General features: G+C 46.7%; 1 protein-coding gene across 3 annotated transcripts; it reads right to left on the bottom strand.

Moving 5' to 3' along the window:
* Positions 1-8,778: 8,778 nt before the first annotated feature.
* Positions 8,779-20,780, bottom strand: LOC133354033 (pygopus homolog 1-like). Of its 3 annotated transcripts, XM_061570577.1 has the most exons (4): positions 20,305-20,713; positions 17,353-17,458; positions 17,106-17,191; positions 8,779-14,551 (listed from the first exon to the last, which is right to left on the bottom strand). In XM_061570577.1, the coding sequence occupies exons 2-4, from the start codon at positions 17,435-17,437 to the stop codon at positions 13,142-13,144; spliced, it is 1,581 nt and encodes a 526-aa protein (XP_061426561.1). In that variant the 5' UTR covers positions 17,438-17,458; positions 20,305-20,713; the 3' UTR covers positions 8,779-13,141. The 3 variants fall into 3 exon arrangements, with proteins under 3 accessions (XP_061426561.1, XP_061426563.1, XP_061426562.1); XM_061570579.1 differs by lacking the exon at positions 17,353-17,458 and having other exon boundaries at positions 17,106-17,188; positions 20,305-20,780; XM_061570578.1 differs by lacking the exon at positions 17,353-17,458 and having other exon boundaries at positions 20,305-20,780.
* Between the last annotated feature and the right edge of the window lie 305 nt (positions 20,781-21,085).

Raw genomic sequence — 21,085 nt, forward strand, 5'->3', positions numbered from 1 at the left:
TCGTCACAAATGTCTGACCCTCCCCCCCCCTAGGTGCGTGACGTCATTTATGGACGGCCCCCAAGGTGAGTACTATACAATGCTTATGACCAGGCGAAGTGTTCGACTTTGGGCACATTTCTTCTATGGTTCTTTCGGTAAAGTCACGTATAAAGATAAAATAATAAATTAAATACTAGCATACGACGTTTCGATTGCAACACAAGCAATCATCATCAGGTATAAATTAAATAGAAACACAAATCTAGTATACTTAGAAATGTAATGTAATACAACAGAGAGTCAGATAACATAACAGTCAACACCCTACCTGGTTGATTACGTTCTTCCTGAGAATGCTAAATTTGAGAGAGAGATAAAACACAGAACCAGAAACATATAGACAGACATATACACATTTGTTGGTGGTATATGTTTAGTTTTCGTCGTCGACTTCAGTTTTCACCAAAAGCACTCTTCCAACCTCCTCTTGTCCACATCTTCATTTCATCATTTTTATTACACTATAGCACAATTTAAATACCTGCCTGGGGTACACATGCTCACCTGTGTTTCCCAGTTGGGTCCGTCCCAGAAATATTTTCATTATTTTTTTCAGATCACTTTTTCTACTTGACTTGTGGGGGCATTAATGGAACACTCAGGAAGTGAATCCCCTTGACAAACGGAGCATTGCCCCTTAAGAGCTGTACTGATGGGAAATACTTGGTTTGTGTCACCAAGCAATGAAAATTCTCCAGTTTGTCGACATTTTTCCAGAGCTCAGTTCGTGGACCTAACATCACGGAATCTTGGGAGCTAAGCGTCCAAGTTGAGCCTGGTTAAGTACGTTGAACCTCTTTCGCACCGTACGTAGCCAACCGTGCTAATCGGAGGTGCGGTGCTTGGGTGTGCTTGCCAGGTCTTGTAGCCGTCACGTGGCCAGGAGGTGGTAGCGCATGGGATTCTCCAAGTGCAGTACTGGTAGCACATCCGTTGCTAGTCGCAGAGCTTCAAGGTTTTCGAATCTGGCAGGGCCGCTGTGGTTAACGTGGACGTGAAAGGTCACAGGTGACGTTAAAGACCCCGTGCTGCCACTTCAGGAACGGGTGGGCCACTGTGTGCCGGCGTCACCTGTCAAACGTTGAAACATCACAGCACTTTGCTCTCAAATTAACGCAATTGCTAATCGCGTAGGGATTGTTGCCCTGCACAGAGACCAGTTTGCAGGATCCTCTTGAGACTTTGGTGAGGATTTTCCCTGGCAACCAAATGTATACGAAACATTCTTGGAGAATACATGCGGCTCACCTGGGCAAATGGCATTATTGGGCCCGTCACCCTCAGAGACCTCCTCGCCTCAACACTCAAATCGCTCTACTGGCTCCTAATCAAATTCCACATCAATGTCAAGATCACACTAACTGTATTCAAACCAATCTATGGACTCGTCCCTGCCTATCTTTTCCCTTCTCATCTCACTCTACACCCCTCCACGCACTCCCCTACCTATCCCCTTTTCATCTCACTCTACACCCCTCCACGCACTCCCCTGCCTACCTCTCCCCTTCTCATCTCACTCTACACCCCTCCACGCACTCCCCTACCTACCCCCTTCTCATCTCGCTCTACTCCCCATTGTACACTCCTGCGCTCCAGCAACACGAGGCTTTCTATTTAAAGCTTTCGTGACTGCAGGGATTCATCTTCTTGGTTCTTTCGGTAAAGTCACGTAGAAGGGAAATAATAAAATAATAAAAATAAAACATTTATTTCCCTTCTACGTGACTTTACCGAAAGAACCAAGAAGACGAGGCTTTCTGTCGAAGCTCCCAGTCAACCTTCCTCAATGGGAAGATGCTCATTCACCTTTGGTATCCCCAGAGTCTGAACCTTCCTTCTCAAAGCCACCCCGTGCTGGGAACTCCCTGCCCCCAGTGCCGGGTGGGGCTAGTGCGAGGCATGTAGCATATGTTATAAAGGGGCCCCTATAAAAAAAAAACACAAAAATATTAAAACACAATTGTTTTATTTCGATTTAAAGCTTTCGTGACTGCAGGGATTCATCTTCTTGGTTCTTTCGGTAAAGTCACGTAGAAGTGAAATAATAAAAATAAAACCTAATACAATAAAATAATTCTCACGACGTTTCGGCTGCTTGCATTGGAGGACCGCTGCTTGCGTTGTGGCCAAAACGTGGTGAGAATTATTTTATTACGTTTTATTTTTATTATTTTATTATTTCCCTTCTACGTGACTTTACCGAAAGAACCAAGAAGACAATTGTTTTACTTGCATAGTACAATAATTGTATGTTTTCATTTGCTATACTGCCAGATAATACGACAAATTGCTAACCTTAAATACCCAGTCGTTCATAAAAGTTGAAGGCAGTATAGTACTATAGTAATAGAGCAAGTGCAGAATCACTGAACCGGAATTGATAGCTTGAAAGCATTTAGCGCGGGGCCCGTAGCTACGTATGTAGCTACTTTTGCGACCAGGATAATCCGGCACTGCCTGCCCCATGCCCAGGTCCGAGTTCAGGAATTTTCTTGTTTCCTCTGCCTATGACTTACTGCCTCTGTCTATGATATACATAATCCAATCCCACATCGCACCTTCGATTAGCGCGGTTTGCTACGTGCGGTTGCGAAATAAGTTCAACATACGGTAACACACGTGTCCACTTTTTCTGTTAAGTGTCATGCGATGAGATTTCTTTAAGACGGTATGTAAATGCACATTTATTCGCAATATTATTCTGCTGGTTGGAGGCCGAGTGTAGGACGTTGGCTGCTAGAGACTCATCTGTCTTTGATAACGCAACAATCACTAGGCATGCGATGCTTCACATCGTGGCACAGTCGGTACATTTTCACAATTTGAGGTCAGTTAAATTCGGTGACATGGTCCAAATGTGTAGCACATTCGCCGCTTGTGGTACAGAGGTTCGTGGTTTGAATCTGGCAGGCTGCCCTGGTTATTACTGTGGGCGAGTTAACTTGAAACGTGCAAGTAGGCCATTGTGTGCTGGCATCACAGGCCCACGTTTTTTTTCATCTTAGAAAAAAATAACTGCAAGTTACTCAGTTTGGATTATTACCTCGAATAAATAATTGCCCCCCCTCTCCCTTAGGAATGCCCGCTTGCAGGACAGGGTCCAAGTCACTTTGTTCCGCACAGGGACAGCTTCCACTGGGGGTGCTCCTTCAAAATGTTCAGATAAGATTGTGACGTGTGTCACTTATCGCGTATAGAGCACTCGGAGGTGCTCTGGCGTAATGCGTCAAATATACAAACACATTTTTAATCTTTCATATTATTACCGAATAATATTTTGGCTCATGTTTGTCAGCTGGTGATTGTGCTATTGGACTAAAACACGCACGCAAGCATATAGTTATCATATAACTTACATTAATCATAAATAATACGGCCATGTACCGTATATCATTACACACACATGTATCATGAGTTTAAGAATCGATGTTCATCGACGGATCATCACGGATCGTCATTCGCTGAATGATTCCCGGTTACCCACAATCTCCGTCGTGGATGTCCACTGGAAGCCATACCGAGGTGTATGGGCATGGGCAGCATCCTTAATCTAGATAGACATTCGCCTATCAAGTCCTTATATATATATGAAGCCGGCTCTATATATATACGGACTTGTTTCAGCAGCCTGTTTCTCTATCCCACCTGAGGACGATTGCTTGTGTGACGATCGAAACGTTGTGATCTATTGTTTTTTTCTACCCACGTGACTTTACCGAAAGAACCAAAGAGTATGGATTCCTGCAGTCAAGAAAGCTTGAAATCGAGATTATTTGTCTTATTTGGCAAGGCTTTGTGAACAGCAGCAGGCTACAATTGCACGTTTAATGGTGTGTAAGCCACTCCCCGGCATCCAACGTCGTCGCTTGAGTTGGAGTAACGTCCACTCGTTCCACAGGAGAACGCGCATTATATTGGGCCGCATGAAGGCTTGTGCGTCACCGCATTAGCAGCCAAGATCAATCCATTCTAGATTTGAAGCTTTCGTGACTTCAAGGATTCATATTCTTAGGTTTTTTCGGTAAAGTCACGTATTGAATTCAAATTAATAAAAGTAAAATAGTACTTATTTTACTTTTATTAATTTGAATTTTTTTACCGAAAAAACCTAAGAATAAGATCAATTCACTGCGGGATGACGGCCTCATCCGCACAACGGATGCTCAACAATCACATTTCCAGCTATGCGCTCTCCCGACGTGCCGCTGCTGTTGTACGACGCCACGAGACGCGTGCCTGTCACCGTATTCTGGGGGCGCTGGCGATGAAAAGGAAACAGGTGCTTGGATCTGTTTAACTTTTTTTTTAAACAAGTTTTTTTAAACCACATTTTTCCCAATTAGCAGCCTTTAACGGAATCTGCGTTTAGAAGGCTGTGGCTCGCCGAATAAGGACGGAAGGGTGGTGACGGGTGGTGATGCGTGGTGATGGGTGGTGGCGTGTGGTGGTGCGTGGTGATGGGTGCTGATGGGTGCTGCTGCTGCTGTTGCTGCTGCGAATGTTTATGTTCGAACGAAGCCTCTCCACAATTCGCTGGTGGCTGTTTCCATGTGGCTGCAACCGCCCCCCCCCCCTTCCACTATAACGCCACCACCACCACTACTACCAACCACCACCAACGTCTGGCTTTATCGTGCCAGCGTGGCAGCTCATTACTAACGGTGAATAAGAGCGAAGCGCGCGCAGTAGGAGGTGGCTGGCTGGGTGGGGGTGGCGAGTGGTTACGGGACGACACGGGAGGCCGCTGGCGCGCGCGTGCGTGCGTGCGTGCGCGCAGGCGTTGTGCATTCGTATCACGTCGCCCGAGAAAATAAGAAACGAAACGCGCCCTCTTCGTGATGACGACGATGAGAAGGAGACCGGGGAGTGGGGGTGGGGGGGTGGAGGCTGGCTGGCTCTGGCTGCTCTGGCTGGCTGGCTTGCGGCGAGTCGAAATGATGACCGACCTCCTCCGTTCATTGGTGCCATTTCACGAAACCGCCGGGGAATTATTCCGTGCGCGACCCGTCACAGGAACGGAACTCGGGGTAGATTTTTTTTCTTTCTCCCAGTGCCGAGCGGCTCCTCGAGGGGTCCCCTCGGGGATCAGAAGGGCACCCCCCCCCCCCACACCACCTACCAACCCACCCACCCAGACTCCCACGAGCGCTGCGAAGCTTGTGTTTTTTGCCGTAAGTCCTCCTGAAGCTGATGCGGGATACTTGATGATTGCACAACATTGAGGTAGGAGACATTGACAACTCATCAGTTGCAGTGTGCGGCAGAGAGCACGACCCCGGTTTGATCGTTGGGCGTCGACTCGTTAATTAATGCGCCGATATTCCCGACGCAATTATCTGTAATCGAGGTTTTTTATTATTATTTTTGGAACGAAACGGCGGGGATTTCTCCACAAATCTGGCTGTCGCATGACGATGCCGGTTGTAATTACTGGCGAAACGTCGTACTCAGATTGTAAATGTTGTGGCTTTGCTCTCCAACACACAACCGGTTAGTGCTGTACTTAGTGACGAATTGGCACGTTATGTTCACGTGACAACCCTTACTAATTGGCTGTGTCGGGTGGTGGCGGGTTTAACGACACATTTATATATTTACGCGATCTAACCCAAACCCAAAAAAAACCTGTACTATGGATGATTTTGGTCGCGAAAGCCTGCGTGTTAAGGTTTTTTGTGTGATTTAGATCGCGTAAAAATACACGTGCCGTTAAACTCGCCCACGTGTTAAAACCGACTCACCAATGATCTCTGCCTAAACCACTCCCAACAGCAACACCCGCCGATTTCCAATCGTTGAGGGTTGCACGGAGGCTACTGCCACACGTGCCGCTATATGTCCACAAGCTGCGTTGGACAGGTCGATGTGATCCATTTACAATGCATACCCCCACTCGCTTCTTAATGACCCTGCTATTACTTTTGCCCTCAACGGGCGATTGAATATTGTGCAAGAGTGATGGTTCCCTGCCTCGCAGAGACGGTGAGTGTTAGCAGATTCGATCATAAGGGGAGAATTGAGATCGGTGGGAGACGCGGAGAGAGGCTTTTTGGGTTCGATCGAGTAGGTATAAATGTGTCGTAACCCTCCACCACCCGACACAGCCAGGGGCCGTCCATAAATGACGTCACGCACCTAGGGGGGGTCAGATATTTGTGATGATGTGTGACGACGGGGGGGGGGGAGAAATGTGACGTCACATCAAAATGCGCAACTTTAAATAAATATAGACAACACGTTCTACTCAGACGCTGGCTTTCTGACAGACCTGTTCTTCACCTGAGGACGGCTGCTTGCGTTGTGGCCGAAACGTCGTGAAAATTATTGTTTTATTTTTATTATTTTATTATTTCCATTCTACGTGACTTTATCGAAAGAACCAAGAAGATGAATCCCTGCAGTCACGAAAGCTTTAAATCGAAATATAAATAGACTTTTAAATGTTTTCTCCTACAACATCAGAGTGCGGCGCCACATTAAATACGCACTACAATGACAATAGTCTAAAGCGATTTGAAGCATGTTTTATTTGGGGGGGGGGGGGCAGAGCTTTGTGACGTCATATTTGAGGGGGGGGTCTGACTTTTTGTGACGCCGTGTGACGAGGGGGTGGGGGTCAAAAATCGTCCAAAATCGCGTGACGTCATTTATGGACGACCCCTAACCCAAAAAACCTTTATTACGAATAATATTGATCGCGATAGCCTACGTGGGGACCTCATTTGCCAGTAAAAATATGATAATTGTTTTTTTACCCTTCTATCTGGCAACAAAAGGTGTCAGTTTTGTTGCCAGATAGAAGGGTAAAAAACCAATTATGATAGCCTACGTGTTAAACGGGCTTTGATATATAGTTTTATTGTCGATCATTTCTACCTGATATTTTAGTGGCAGTATCCAGCAGTGGATCACCCTGTACAACGGCCACGTGGCACTCCTGTGACGATGACTCTCTGCCAGTGCATGGACCAGAACCAAACTCAGCGGCTTTCACTCAAGCTGCCAACACGTACTTTGCAACAATAAAAAAATATTTTAAAATCTTGCCAAATAAATGTGATTTGCGTGATTTATGCATTTAAAGGAACTAGTAGGAAGGTCCAACTGGGAATCAATGGGGGGGGGGGGGGGGGGGGGGCACGCTCCTATCTGCTGTATGATTTTGACACGGCCTCGTGGTCAACGGAGGTGCCGTTGTAAATAGTAGAGCGGATAAGCATCGCCAGGGTTGTGGTAGCCCAAATAAGCCAGTTAACATGTTTCAACATTTTAAATCTCGCCCGCGTGAACAACATAGCACAAGCTTTCAAATGACACCTCGGTAGTTGATATTCGTGGAGTGGTCTAGGTATCCTGTTGACAAACATTCATGCATACAGATGAACTGTTTGAAGTGTTATGTAACATTATTTGGTGGTGCTGATGCATTGGCACTGGTACACTAAGCACCAATGACACAAACTCAACACATTCATCAATTAAAATGCCTCAATGAAGAAAGCAAGTATATCATAGGTGGCCTCTTGGGCAATATCCTTTCTTCACAGCACAGGTAATGGTGACGACAGCTTTTCCACTTCAGGTAGAATGGGCAAATAGTATGAACATGAATCATTGCAGAGGAGCCACCAGCAACTTCGCAAAAACCATGATGAAGCATCATAATAATACGCCAATTATTTTGGCCAGCACCATATTTCAGAGACAATGGCACAAGTCCCGAGGCCTGTGGAGATGATCGAGTCACTGGAATATTATAACAATGCCAGCAACTGTCACCAGAGGTGAATATTACACATTCCTAGGATGGAAAAGTTTTTTTTTCCTTTCATAGGACAACCACGGGTGACTTCCCTCACAAAATGGTACCGATTGTATCGACCCCAAAGGCGAGATCTTTTAGTAAAAAAAAAAAACTGGAAGATTGGTTTACACGTAACATTGTTCCTCTATGCCACTGCTTTACCAAGTTTCCATCGTATGTTGAACTGTGGCACTGTATGTACCCAACCGTGCAAATCGGAGGTGCGGGGAAAGGACAACGAAACAACAAAAAATTAACCCGTAAAAACAAAGTTTTTCACTATAAATCCTTTATATGCGTGGCGGCGAGAGTCCTCTCGACCTCTGGCTTGAGATGGCTGCCACCTATGGGTCAGATGATTGCCTGCCACCATTAAGCAATTGGTAATTAAATATAATTTTTTTTCCTAAAAAGTGTAAAATTTTAGAATTTTTTTTCACGAAAATAAATTGTCACGCACAACGAGTCTGTGTGCAAAATGTCAGCTCGATTGGATCACGGGAAGTGGGTTAAAAAACGACCGAAAGATTTGCACGGTCGTAAGCGCGCAAGCAAGTGAACTTAATATAAAGGATTTAAAAAGCAGCTCTGAAGAAAAGTTTTCAATCTAGATGATTTAAAAGTGCATAGCTCCAGTGGCTTCTGAGCGTTCCAGACGAACGCAGAAGCATATCTTGAAGCGCGCGATGCGGTGAACGCAGAGTCGCGTATAGTCAACGAGTTGCTAATAACAGTTGTTAGCAACAAATGGCCTTAATAGTTCGATGGGACGGCGGCCTTAAAAGTTAGCAACAGGTGGTGCTGTTCACCAGCCAACCCCCAACGTACTGCCGCCCGGCCCTCTAGCATTGTGGGACTCCTCGACACTAATAACTCAATGAATGGCACTCACTGTGGAGTGTAGACCCTTCACTGACAGAGTACAACGCCGAAACAGCTCATTTGTTTTCTTTTATTACAAAGAACAATGTACAAGTAATGGTAATGGAGTATGAAAACAGTATAAAAATTAATTTTTTGCTTATTACCAACACAATAACAGTATATAAAATGCTAGAAATCTACTAAAACATAGGACACTGAATGTTCGTCTAATACCACTATATGCCAGTCATAACTAAAAGCCAAACATTACGGCACATAATGCTTTTAAAGACACCATTCCCACTCGTTTCTTCATAAAGCACTTAACGCTCAATGGTAACTGATAGCACCCAAAGGGGGGCAAACACAAATTCAAATGCTTTGTACCTGAATGGAACATTAGCGTCACTTGTTTTTTTCTTAACGTGCCAATCACAGACCATGGAACACAGCAAACGTGAAGGAAGACCACACTTACAGCAAGAGCATTCACCCTTTTTTTTTATCGTCACGCGTTTTTATAAACCTCGATGCTGTACAGTACGTTGTCATTTTTTTTTTTATATAAACAAGCACATAAAAACATATCTTGACATTACTATTTAAAAACACAGTATTCAACCGTTCTTGTGATGTTGAGTCCAAAAATACCGGCATCTTTGATTGTTTAAACCATAGCAGCGTTGTTGTTTGTACACCGGGGGGGAAGTAAACACAGCATCTGCACATGTACATTTCTACAATCTCACAAATTGTAAAACAATGCTGAACATAAGAAACAAAATTAAGTGTTCTAAACCTTCCTTTTCCTTCCTTGCGGTTAGTGTTGCATCGTTTATTTGAAAGGTTACATCGATTAGCATCGTTAGTTAGCATTCTCTCAAATGTAGATCTAACACAAGAAGGTGTTATACACTTTGGGATGGGCAGCGCTGAAGAGAACGCAGCAAAAGTGGCTTTTGTTCATTAAATATGATTTGGCTATCAGTTTACCAACTGTTACTGGAGGAGAGGGGGGAGGGGGGCTGTCATATATTATTTCTTGCGCAAACCTAAGAACGTGCACTCTTTAACAATCAGGGTTTATTGCCATTAGTTTTTTGGGCAAATTTAAGTCAATAGATACAGTATTATAACTAAGCATAATCAGCACGATGAGCCTCATGTAGCAAAGAGCAATGCTAACACCGTCTTGTGACCACGCTAACAACTTGCGTGTCATTTTGATACAAAACATACAAACAAGGCAACGGAAAGTAAAATGGTGTGGGAAGTTTGTGGAGTTATTCACAAGCAGCAGAGTACCGTTCACAAAAAAAGAAACGCCATCTATTTATCTCAAAAGGGCTCCACATTTCCATCTCTTCATTCTATTCATGTACAGCATTACCCATGCCGCCCAACACCGCCGATTGATTCCTGGCACAAGAGTCCCACCACCTCATCATACGCTGACCCTATGCAGAGCTATTTGTCCGAATAGACCCCAATTGCTGCAGGAATCGTCACTGCTCATTCGGCAGATTTCCCCCGCATCCCAATGCATCTCATCTGCGACATCCGACATGCGTCCGTATTTAATTTGGTGTATGCACAAAGAAAATAAAAACCACAATGGATAAACAAAAACACCCATTATATGCCGTTCCTACATAAATCTCGCAATACGTCCCCACGGAGGAACCTGACCCTGCCTGTTTTCACGTAATTACCCCGCACCGCTGGGTGAAATGATGGGTTCCTTTATTCCTATTCCTCAAGGCCCCCGGGCTCAAATAGCCGCTGCACCCCTTCCACCCTCCTCGTTCAGCCCAACCTCGATTGCGTGTTCAAACTGCTCGTTTCACGAGGATGGAAGAACATTTACGCAAATTTGCAGCACCACCTGCATTCCAGTAGCGGCTCAAAATCGCACGGTTTTCTCTCTTTCTTTATCGTCTGAACGGATTGCAGAGCAGGACACGATGGTGCCTGGCGAGCCCTGGTCATTGGCCCAATGCATCCGCCTCCCTCTGCTGTCGGTTACACCACACTCTGGGCCCAATTGGCAAGACGCACGGGACATGCGATATAAATAGGCTTGCTAGAATTACTGGTCGCTTTTTTTTTGGAGATATTAATAGAGGGTCATGTAAAGATATCTCAACTGTGTTTAATCTCAACTGTGTTTCACAAACAAATCACTTTTAATAGGAACCAACTTTCCAAACTTCTATTCTCCAAGTGAAATTGTTATGACAATATCAATGAAATACTCAACTCGTGTTTTCACATCACTTTACAAATCTGATTTTACTGCGTTTAGATTCACAAACGAAACCGTACTGTATTCACAGTTATAAAGATACAGTAGCTTGTTCTGACATGGTAACATACCTATGATTTATTTATTTTGAATTACAGGGTCTTTGCCTTTACATCATTTCTATTTTTATTGACCACCGATGACAACTTTGAAAGCCCTACATACTTCTCCACCATGAAAAGGCACCCGCCCCCCCCCCCAAGGCTGCTTTTAAGAAATTGCCAGTAATTCACACTTTTGCGCTGTGTCCCTAATGAAAAAGAAATGAAAAAATAACAAGAAAAGAAAATGAACAGTGCAGATCAGAGTGAGTGAGCAGATGCTTCTTCATCCAGAGCACACGTGTATAACTTCAAATTCCCTTCATGCACTCAATGGCTCCCAGTCATGTAAACAATGAGCACGATACAGAAATCCATCACTACAAATTGTCACTATGGTACAAGTTTTTTTTTCTTCAAATTACTGCAATGGACGCAAGTTCAACATCACGACAGCACTAAAGCATGGGACACATTACTTTTTTACCGTAGCAAAATTGTCGATATCTTTTTTTTTCCCCCGCCCCCCCCAATCCCCTAAACCCCTAACCAGTGAAATATTTTGTATGAAAAACCATACATCTTATAGCTGCCACGAACGGACACACAGAAACCAATACACGGAGATCTTGAATGCCTGCTGCTAACGACGCAGTAAGCCTACCCGAACAGAGGGTCGTGTTAGGAATTTCACTGCCTACCCCATAAAACACACGTGGCACACTGCTAGATTTAACAAGCACAGGAACTCAAAGCTCTCATAAGAGAACACCACAACCAATCTATGCACGTTTCAAACATCAGGTTGAGTAACATTCCAGGTAGACGTTTAAACAAAACCATATCTGAATTAAAAAAAATGGCATTTGGAGTAATGTTTTGAAAATAACCAAAGGGCTCCGCAGTGTTTTTGACCCTTCAGCACATTTAGTGTTTTATAAAATATGAAGAGAACGTTTAGGCCACTTTAATTTTGCCTGCCTTGTTTTTGTGCACAAACTATATATTAATGCGTCAACTTGTAGTCAAGGGTCTTTTTTTGTTGCATTTCCAACCTAGTTATATATGAATAATTACCAGCAATTAACACGTGGCCCAGAAAGCAATTATCTCAAGCCAGACTCTGACCTCTCATAAGCACTGGACCAACACGAGTTGCCTCGGAACCGCATCCCTCGAGCAGAGATGATCTAAAAACGAACTCTGGCGGGAGATCGTGTCTGCAAACACAGCTGTTCACTGGCGCACAGTCACAAGTATGCCTGGTAAACATTGGATACGGGTTACAGGTGTTTCCTGGGGCCATTCGCCATAAGAGATTTGGGCCCCTTTTTTGGTAAAGACACCTCTACTGGGTACACACGCTTGTCATATGCGCTCAAATTTTAAGATATCGTCGCTCGTGCATTGCGAGCGACCCTTCATCGATTGTGTCGCGCAGGTCTGTGCTTGTGAAGTAACCGTTCGGCGATGGCTATACAGCGCTGCCCACTTACAGTGATGATTACCAGGTTAAGTGGCGGAAATTAACGCAAGGCTGTAAAAATTATATCCAATTTTCTTTTACTTGCACTTAAAATTGTGGGACTGTGGAGAGAATTACCTATTTAGTCTTAATTATTTTATCAAGCACTGTGAGCTTGCACTATTCCGCTCAGATTTTTTTTTTGTTCCTGCCCATTATGAACAACGTGTAGCAAATCTCCTGCAGGTTGATTGTACTGTGATGTATTACAAATGGGCATTTAAACCCGTTTAGAACTATACAAGCTTATCCTACGTGCATCCTGGCATGACATCTCGATGACACCGCGAGTTACAATCATCTTGCAGCAGTGGCTGGGAGGAACGTGAACGCCAGACTGTACGCCAGACGCGACGGATCACGTTAACTTGGCATCCTCTACGATTTGGAAATGACACAAAAACAGTATTAGTGTGTATGACCGTCGCTCGACTGACCCAGGCAGCTACAGATTTATTATAGGTTCGGTGGACACAAGCTTTAGTGTAGCTTTGCTTCGCAGAGGGGACTGGAGGTTGCAAAAAAAAAAAAAAGCTACGGGCATCGCGGGCGGGCAAGTGTCACTCGCCGGCCGCGTTGGCCGGCGAGGGCTGCGCCGTCTGCGCCTGCGTGGGTGTGAGCCGGTGCAGAGGACCGTCCCCCCCAGCCATGCACCCGTCGCATGCCCACACGGCACAGTCCTCGCGCGCCAGCAGCTTGTAGGCCAGCTCCGAGAGGCCCGCGCACTCGCGGTGGAACCAGCGCTGGCACGCCACCTCGCACGGGATCGCCTCCTGGCCTTCGCTCACCTCCTGCAGGCAGGCTCCACACGCGTACGAGGGAGGAGGCCCCCCGCCCCCCAGGCCCACGGGCCGGCTGTTCACAGAGCCCGTCGGGGCAGACGCGCCGCTGGGCGCCGGGCCGCCGCTGTTGGCGTTGCCGTCTAGCGTGCCATTGTTGGGGCCCGAGTTCGTCTGGTTGGAGTTGACCGTTGGGCCGCCCATGGGCTGATTAGAGCTCGGGCTGCTGGTATCCCCGCCAATCTGGCCACCAAACATGTTACTGTCTTGGTTGAAGCTCTTGAGGTTGATGTTGTTGGCTTGGCCGAAGCCTTTTGTGTTCTGGCCCATGTTCTGAATGGGTCCCTGTTGGCTGGAGCTTTGGCTGGGGCTCTGGCTGTTTATGTTGGGGCCGGGTCCCACGTGTTTGTTGTTTTGACCAGGACTTGGCCCGAACCCTTGGCCAGGTCCTAGCCCATTGTTTAATCTCATTGTGCCTTGGCTCATAAGCTGGCTCATGATAGGGCTGGGACTTTGGCTCATGTTTTGACCAGGAAGTCCTTGACTGAAGTTTTGGTTGGCGATGTGGTTGAGGTTCTGCCCGTTCCCCTGTGGAAGGTTTTGGTTGGGACCACCTATGTTTGAGTTTGGATTTACACCTTGTGGGGGACTCTGCATGAAGTTCATTCCAGGGCCAGGCCCAAAGTTTGGATTACTTGTCGGAGGACAGCCCTGGCTGAAGGCGGGACCGGGTCCGGGCCCACCAAAGTTTTGCGCTGCCCCCGGCCCGGCCATGGGGCCGTGAGGCGGACTGAAATTAGGCCCACCTCTGCCTGGATGAAACATGGGGGCGCCGCGCGGACCGTAGCCCACGTTGGCGGGGTGGCCGAAGTTTCCTCCGCCACCCTGGCCGAACCCCATGCCCATGTAATTGGGCGGAAACGGCGGCCCTTGGGGCCCGCCCATGTGGTGGTGCGGCGGGCCAGCTCTGTAACCCGGGCTTCCGTAAGGCATCCTCGGCGGGACGGAGCCCGGCATGCGGTAGCCGCCGTAGGGCCCAGGCGGCGGGAAGCCGGGACGGCTGCCCATGAAACCGCTGGGAGCCATCGGCCCCTTGGACGGGATGAAGTCATCGTCAAACGGGTTTGCGGCCACGAGGTGGTCCACCATTGGGGTCGGAGGAGGGGCGAACTCCGAGATGGGAGGGGGAGCCTGAAACGCACGACACATCATATTGTCATTTGATGTCCAATGTCCAACAGTCGACATATACATTTGCAATTTAAAATACATCAAGAGTTGTTCACCATGTGATCGTCATCATCAGCCATTGTATATCCGCTGTGAGAAAAATATTTCATCCCTCCCATCTCCGCAGTAATCATCTTCTAAGGAGTGTTTCTCTCCTTCGGCTGCCATTCAATTGCCAGTCTCGTCTATCGGCCACCATCCTGTCTAGCAATGTCCTGCCCAAGCCCATTTACTTTTCTTAATTGTCATAATCAGATAAGCACTGTAGGAGGTAATACATTTTTTTTATGAAAGAATCTAGAATATGGCCACACAATTGGTAGGCAAAGCTTAATGCAAAGCCGTATGCTTGTGACAAGCACAGAAAGACTGTACTTGTTTTAAAACAGTGATCCCTAACACAACAGTTAGAGTGCAACTTCAATAACTTTTTTTTAATCGCTGAGAAAGCAAGGCCATTTACAGAATATGCACAAGTATGGTAATTTAATATTTAAATGCAGAGTATGCTGGGATTCCTGTTATGTACTGCTGTTGCATGAGTATTATCATGAATCTGCAATGATGGATGTGGTGAAGTATGATTAAACGACCTCCACGACTGGAAATGTATGGGAAGGACCTCATCTAGCAGTGGATAAAACTGGCTATCGTGCTTTTCACAAATATTATGGATTTAAATGTCACATTTCAGAAAAATTACTTGGTTCACTGATTTAGGAGATTGCATACATTTAAGTGTTTATCACAAAACAGAAATACATTTAGAACTTGAAATTGAGCTTCTCCAGTGAGTTAAAAAGACTGCAGGCCATAATTTTGGGGACCCAAATGCAGATATATTGGTAATTAGATTTTTATAGTTATAAGCAAAAATCTCGATTACATGCCATAAGTCACCTTTACAGCCATTCTATAACACCATTATAATTTACAACCACTACGATCATCTGTATTCGTTTTCTAAAAAGAGCAGCGTGAACAATAAATGTAAAATTCCTTGCCCGAGTCATCACAGGCGGTACGGTGAAGCATACATTTGTAAATACCAAAGAAATCACGTAAGATTCCACAAAACCAAAGGATGCCTGTACACTGCTTCTGTGTCCAGTAAAAAGGCAGAAACAGACAATAACAGTAAGTTATTATGGAAGAAAATTGTGATTGTTAGTCCTCATTGTACAATGTCCCATTTTAAGGTAATATGCACGAGGGTTTTCCAAGTACTTTAAAAAGTATTTAATACCCATCAATGGGTGGGATAATGCTCAGACCTACGATGAAGCAGACAGTTTCAAATAATGGAGTAATTCACATGTTAACAGCTGCATAAAACAATTGTAATTTTACACAAAAGGTTAAAATGTAGAAAAAAAAAGACTTGGGGCCAAATACATAGGATTAGTAAAGGCAACCAAAAAATAAAATTGTCTTTGGTAAAAAAAAACATCATTGACATTTACTGCGCAGTAATCTTACAATTTACTTTCGGTTTCAGCAAGTGCACGTGTCCAAGAAAGCACGCGACCAAATAAACCGCTGCATTTTTTGTTTCCAGATGAATGCAGAGAAAAGCCAAGATTATACAAAGTAAAGAATGGAGGGCAGAAGGGGACAGTAGAGTCCAAGACCTATGGACTGTGGATTCTGGAGAGATAAGACATCACAAATTCAACAATGCCAGCCCATTTTACGCAAATTGAAATCACTTGATTTAATGCAACCGTTTCGACCAAATCATTACAACAAAAATATATAAAGTACCGCTATGAAATATATGATTTGCAGCATTTTGAATAGTTTTGCTTTGTTTTACATGAAGGATTTTGTTAAATCGGTTGCAATAAATTGCATTACTCTCTTCCACATAAAAACAGCCATGGGGAGCAGATCGCACAGTGCTTCATGCACTGCAGTATGAACCCAGCCACTGAAGTTACATTCTCAGCCACGGCTAAAATCAGTGGCGAGCGAGATCTGACCTGATCCTGGGTCCTCACCCATTCACCAACTTGCACTGACCAGCATGGTCACGTATGGTCAAACAACCTCTGTCCAACAAGGCATGGGAAGGAAGCCCTCCATCCAGCAGAAGGTTGAAGGGCAGTACATGAATTATAACTGGCACTGGTCACGCATTTGCACCGAACACACAGCCAGGGTGGAGGGTGGGAGTGGGGAGGGGAGGTGTGACGTCAGCATGACGCATGAACCCGGTTCGACGCTGTGTGATGCGGGTGAAATCAGGCAGATGCGCGTGGTGACCGTGCACTTCCCCGCCCGTGCACCAGCCAGCCAGCAAAACTTTTTATAACATAGCACGATTTTGAAAAGGGCTACTGGCAACCAGAGGCTGTGCACTCCGTCCACTTGAAGCAGAGCAGATGGGCTGCGAGGCTCGGATATGGAGCCCAGGATGGAGGATCTACTGTGAGGTAACGACGGGTGTTACAAATCTTTGGTTGAGACGATGCTCGCGAATGAGCGATGTTGGGCAGTGGATGCGACATTCTACCTGCGCGTTATTTCTTCTTTTCTTCTTCTCTGGGCTCCCCTGTGGACCAAAGAGGTCCTTCCCATCCGGGTCAGCCTCTGCGCCTGCTGCCCCACAAAAACAAATCAACGTTAACAACCAAAGCAAGCTTCGGACTACAGCTGACCTATCCGATTACTTAGCTAATCGATTACTATACCGATTATCTGCTTGTATACTCGACAAATCGGATAACACAAAACAATTTAGGGGGGGAAAAAAGTTTCACCTCTGTTCCCACGTGTGCCACTAGATGTGAGGTGATGGGCGGGGCTTGAAGACATCATCGGCCTTAGCTGCATCACGTTGGGCATGGCTTGCAAGGGGTTTCCTGCCTTCGGGAGGCAGGATGTGGGGAGGGGGGGACGAGTAATCAACCACAAAAAAGTAGTCGATTACAACTTTGAGTTCACTAATCATTCCAGCTCTACTTCAGACTGATGGCTGTTCAGCAGTTGAACAAACAGCACTGGGTAACTGAAAACAGACTCACGCGGTGCAAAATACACTCGCACACAGTCCTGTGTTATTAGCTTACGTACCGTGCAAGCAGTGTCCTCGAAATAACGTGGGCGGATATACCGTGTCCCGCATATCATGGGGGTGTTTGTGCAGACATGTTGATAGCTGCGGCACTACACTGTGCCGATGAGTTAGCGCCAAGTAGTACTAGTTTAGTACTGTAACTACCTACTGTGTTCCAGAATTGGCTTTCGATGTTTCCTAGTTGACATGTGTTTTACCTTTCTTTTAAATAGCATTTTATACATTTTAATAATACAAAAAGCAATATAACACACACCTAGCTATAAATAGTCTACTTTCGGTCTTGAGCTAAAATGGGACTTAAAAAACGGATATACCGTGCACCCCCACCACTAAATTATCCTGCTCTTTTGAGGACAAAGTAGAGTTCCTTGTAAAATCCAGGCGTTGGGAATTTACGTGATCAGAAGTGGTTAATTTAAGCAACAAAAAGCATCAGCTAGTCAATGTATTTAAAACTTTTTGAACACCAATGGCAATATTAGAATTGGCAATTACTATTTTGTAGACTATTAGAGCACATGACTCACCATACGTTTAGGGTTTTTCTTTATTTAGTTTTGACAATAATTTTGTGGCACCGTTTTCGTGCCTCATTAAATGCCCTATGTTAACATGGGTTTACAACAGAAGTGGCGGTAAGTGTATAATGATTTCTGATGGCTGCTGCTTAACTTGCAGAATATTTTGAACAACTACTCATTTACAATCAAGTTTGTTATCTGTTTGTTATCTGGATTTGCAGTGGCAATGGATTGACGATAATTATGTAACTTTAAAGATTCATGGCCAATAAGACGAATAAGAGTTTGATCAAAGGGCATGCAAATAAGGCTCTCCAATATTTTAATCACAATTAACGGAATTTGTACAGCTTCACGAAACGTCTAGAACCATTACAAAAATGAAACATCAACTCAACAAGTATGCTCCCCAAAGACAAGGCTGCCTCGCGAACCGTCACATTTGGGAATTAATTAAAATGAGGTTCGTAGGATAAAGGCTGAAGAAGAGACTTGTTTAAAATTGTGCCCAAGGACCGGCAGCAGCACCAGCAGGCTGTAAGCAGCTCACGCAAATCGCTGTCCTGGAATGCAACCTGAAGACATTTCAACATCTCACGATCGCGATGGCACTTCTTCTGCCCATTGTCAACGGTGAAATAGTACGAGAAAAAAAACCGTTCTCACAGTACAGTACACACGTATAAGCAGCAAATAAGCAAGATGCCAGAATCTAGCTGTGTGAGATTCATAAATGCCATCACCTCCTGCTACGTGGCCACGAGCGGATAAACTGCCGTCATGTGCGGTGCAAACCTTCACAACCTTTGAAACCAAAGCCATACGTTAAGCAATTTAGTTGTCCCCAACACTGACACAAAAGTGGGGCTGGGCAGAAGGACGAGGATGAATAGGAGGGCTGGAATGAGTAGTCGTGTTAAGACCCTGGCAAAAGGCTCAGGCTCCCCTACCCCGGTACCAAGCAAGAGGGATTTTCACAGCTCTTGATTATCCCGTGCACACCACAAGTAGCCTCACAACGACCAACAGCAGCCAATCCACTACAGCAACACAAACAGTATCACTCACCACCATCAGCAGCAGAAATAGCTGCTGCGCAGTAACCAAGATCGGCAAGATGATGCACAAACATCAACACATAACCAGTAACGAACACCACCAGCAACACCAACAACACCAATGCCAGCATTACCAGCAACACGTAGAGACGACACCGGCACGAACACCAAATCCAGCAACAACACAACAGCAACGCAAACGCCACAAAACCCCAGAGCGAGCACCGATGCTACCAGCACATGCCGAGACACCAGACCTCGGGTACGGCGGCGAGATTAGGATGGTGAAGATGAAACCTCAGCCGCCTTGCCACCACGAGGCCTCTCTTAACCATGGGTCCCGTCGCCCAGAGAACATCGAATTCCCATGCCTTCGTTCAGGGTAACCACTTGCCATGGGTCCAGCTAGGTTGGAACTATTTGCTGGACATGTGTGTTAAAACAGATTCATTGCTCATCGGATTCCTCCAGTAACATTTTGTTCTCAATCTGTTCCCTATCGCAGTCTCAGAGAAGCCCCCTTCCCATCCAATAATTATATCATACGTGTGTCCCCCTAATACAAACGACCCCCAAGATCCCAAAAAAAACCTTTAGTACAAGTCCACCTTGTGAAGAAACCCTAGTTCTGGGTCCCCCCCTCCTACTCGTTCAGTCAACCTACAATCCAGATCCTCTCATCCAGACGAACGCCTCGGAAACCTTCCATCGAAGGATCAACCATCTAATACCCCCTCTCCTCCAGGCTCCATCCCTGTCAAAGATCTCTCCTCGCAAGTAGACCCCCCCCCCTCCTCCTCATCTATAGGAACCCTTAGTCCGCGAGAGTTCCTACCAAACCTCCGTCAGCAACACTTCTCTCGACCCTCTCGTGTGGCATCTTAACCCCGTCCTCCCCCTCACACAAGTGGGGTAGACACGAGCGAGAACAGCCCCCCTCTCTCGGCAAAGCTCTCCTCGCCCGACACCGCCGAACGCGCCTAGGCCGCATCCCCGGCCTGGCCTAGCGGCCTCTGCCCGCCGCGCGGCACCCTCCCCCCCCCCCCCACTCACCTTTGTGGCGCTTCTTCCCGCCCGCCTCTTTGTCCTGCTCGGTCGACATGGATCCCGCCGGGGCAGTTACATGCTGCTGCTGCTGCCGTCTGGGCGCCGCCTGCGCTGCCGCTGCTACTGCTGGAGGGGACGCGCAGGACGAAGGGTGCCGACGGGAGGAGACGGAGCGGCGGTCGCGGCGCCCGTTCGCGACAGCCGACGACGTCGCGCCGCGTCGCGCCGATCCAACATGGAGGGAGGCGGCGGCGGCAGCGGCGGCGGTGGTGCCTGCCGCGGCCCCGGCGTCTCTCCTCCCTCTCGCCTCGCTCTCTCTCCTTGGCGCCCTTGCCTGTGCTCGCTCGCTCGCTCGCTCACTCTCTCTGCCAACGGCGACTGCTGCTGCCGCTTGCTGCTTGTTCGCTCGCTCGCTGGACACGGACGGAGCGACGAGCAGGACGGACGGGCCGCGGCGGAGCGAGCGGGAGCGGGAGGTGGAGGGGGGGACGGCGCGGGACGGGGAGGGAGGGGCGGGTGGCGGCAGGCAGCAGCAGCAGTAGCCCGACGCTCGGGACAGGCAGAAAAATGCGAGCGCCGCGGGCAGCTCTTAGGGGTCCTTGATGCCCACTGGCTCAGGCACTCGCCGCGGGCAGCACTTGAGGGGTCCTTGATGCCCACTGGCTCAGGCACTCGCCGCGGGCAGCTCTTTAGGGGTCCTTGATACCCACTGGTTTAGGCACTCGTCGCGGGCAGCTCTTAAGGGGTCCTTGATACCCACTGATTCAGGCACTCGCTGCGGACAGCT

The sequence above is a fragment of the Lethenteron reissneri genome, chromosome 46, assembly GCF_015708825.2.
Source record: "Lethenteron reissneri isolate LAM-NWPU_2019-01 chromosome 46, ASM1570882v1, whole genome shotgun sequence".
Lineage (NCBI taxonomy): Eukaryota > Metazoa > Chordata > Hyperoartia > Petromyzontiformes > Petromyzontidae > Lethenteron > Lethenteron reissneri.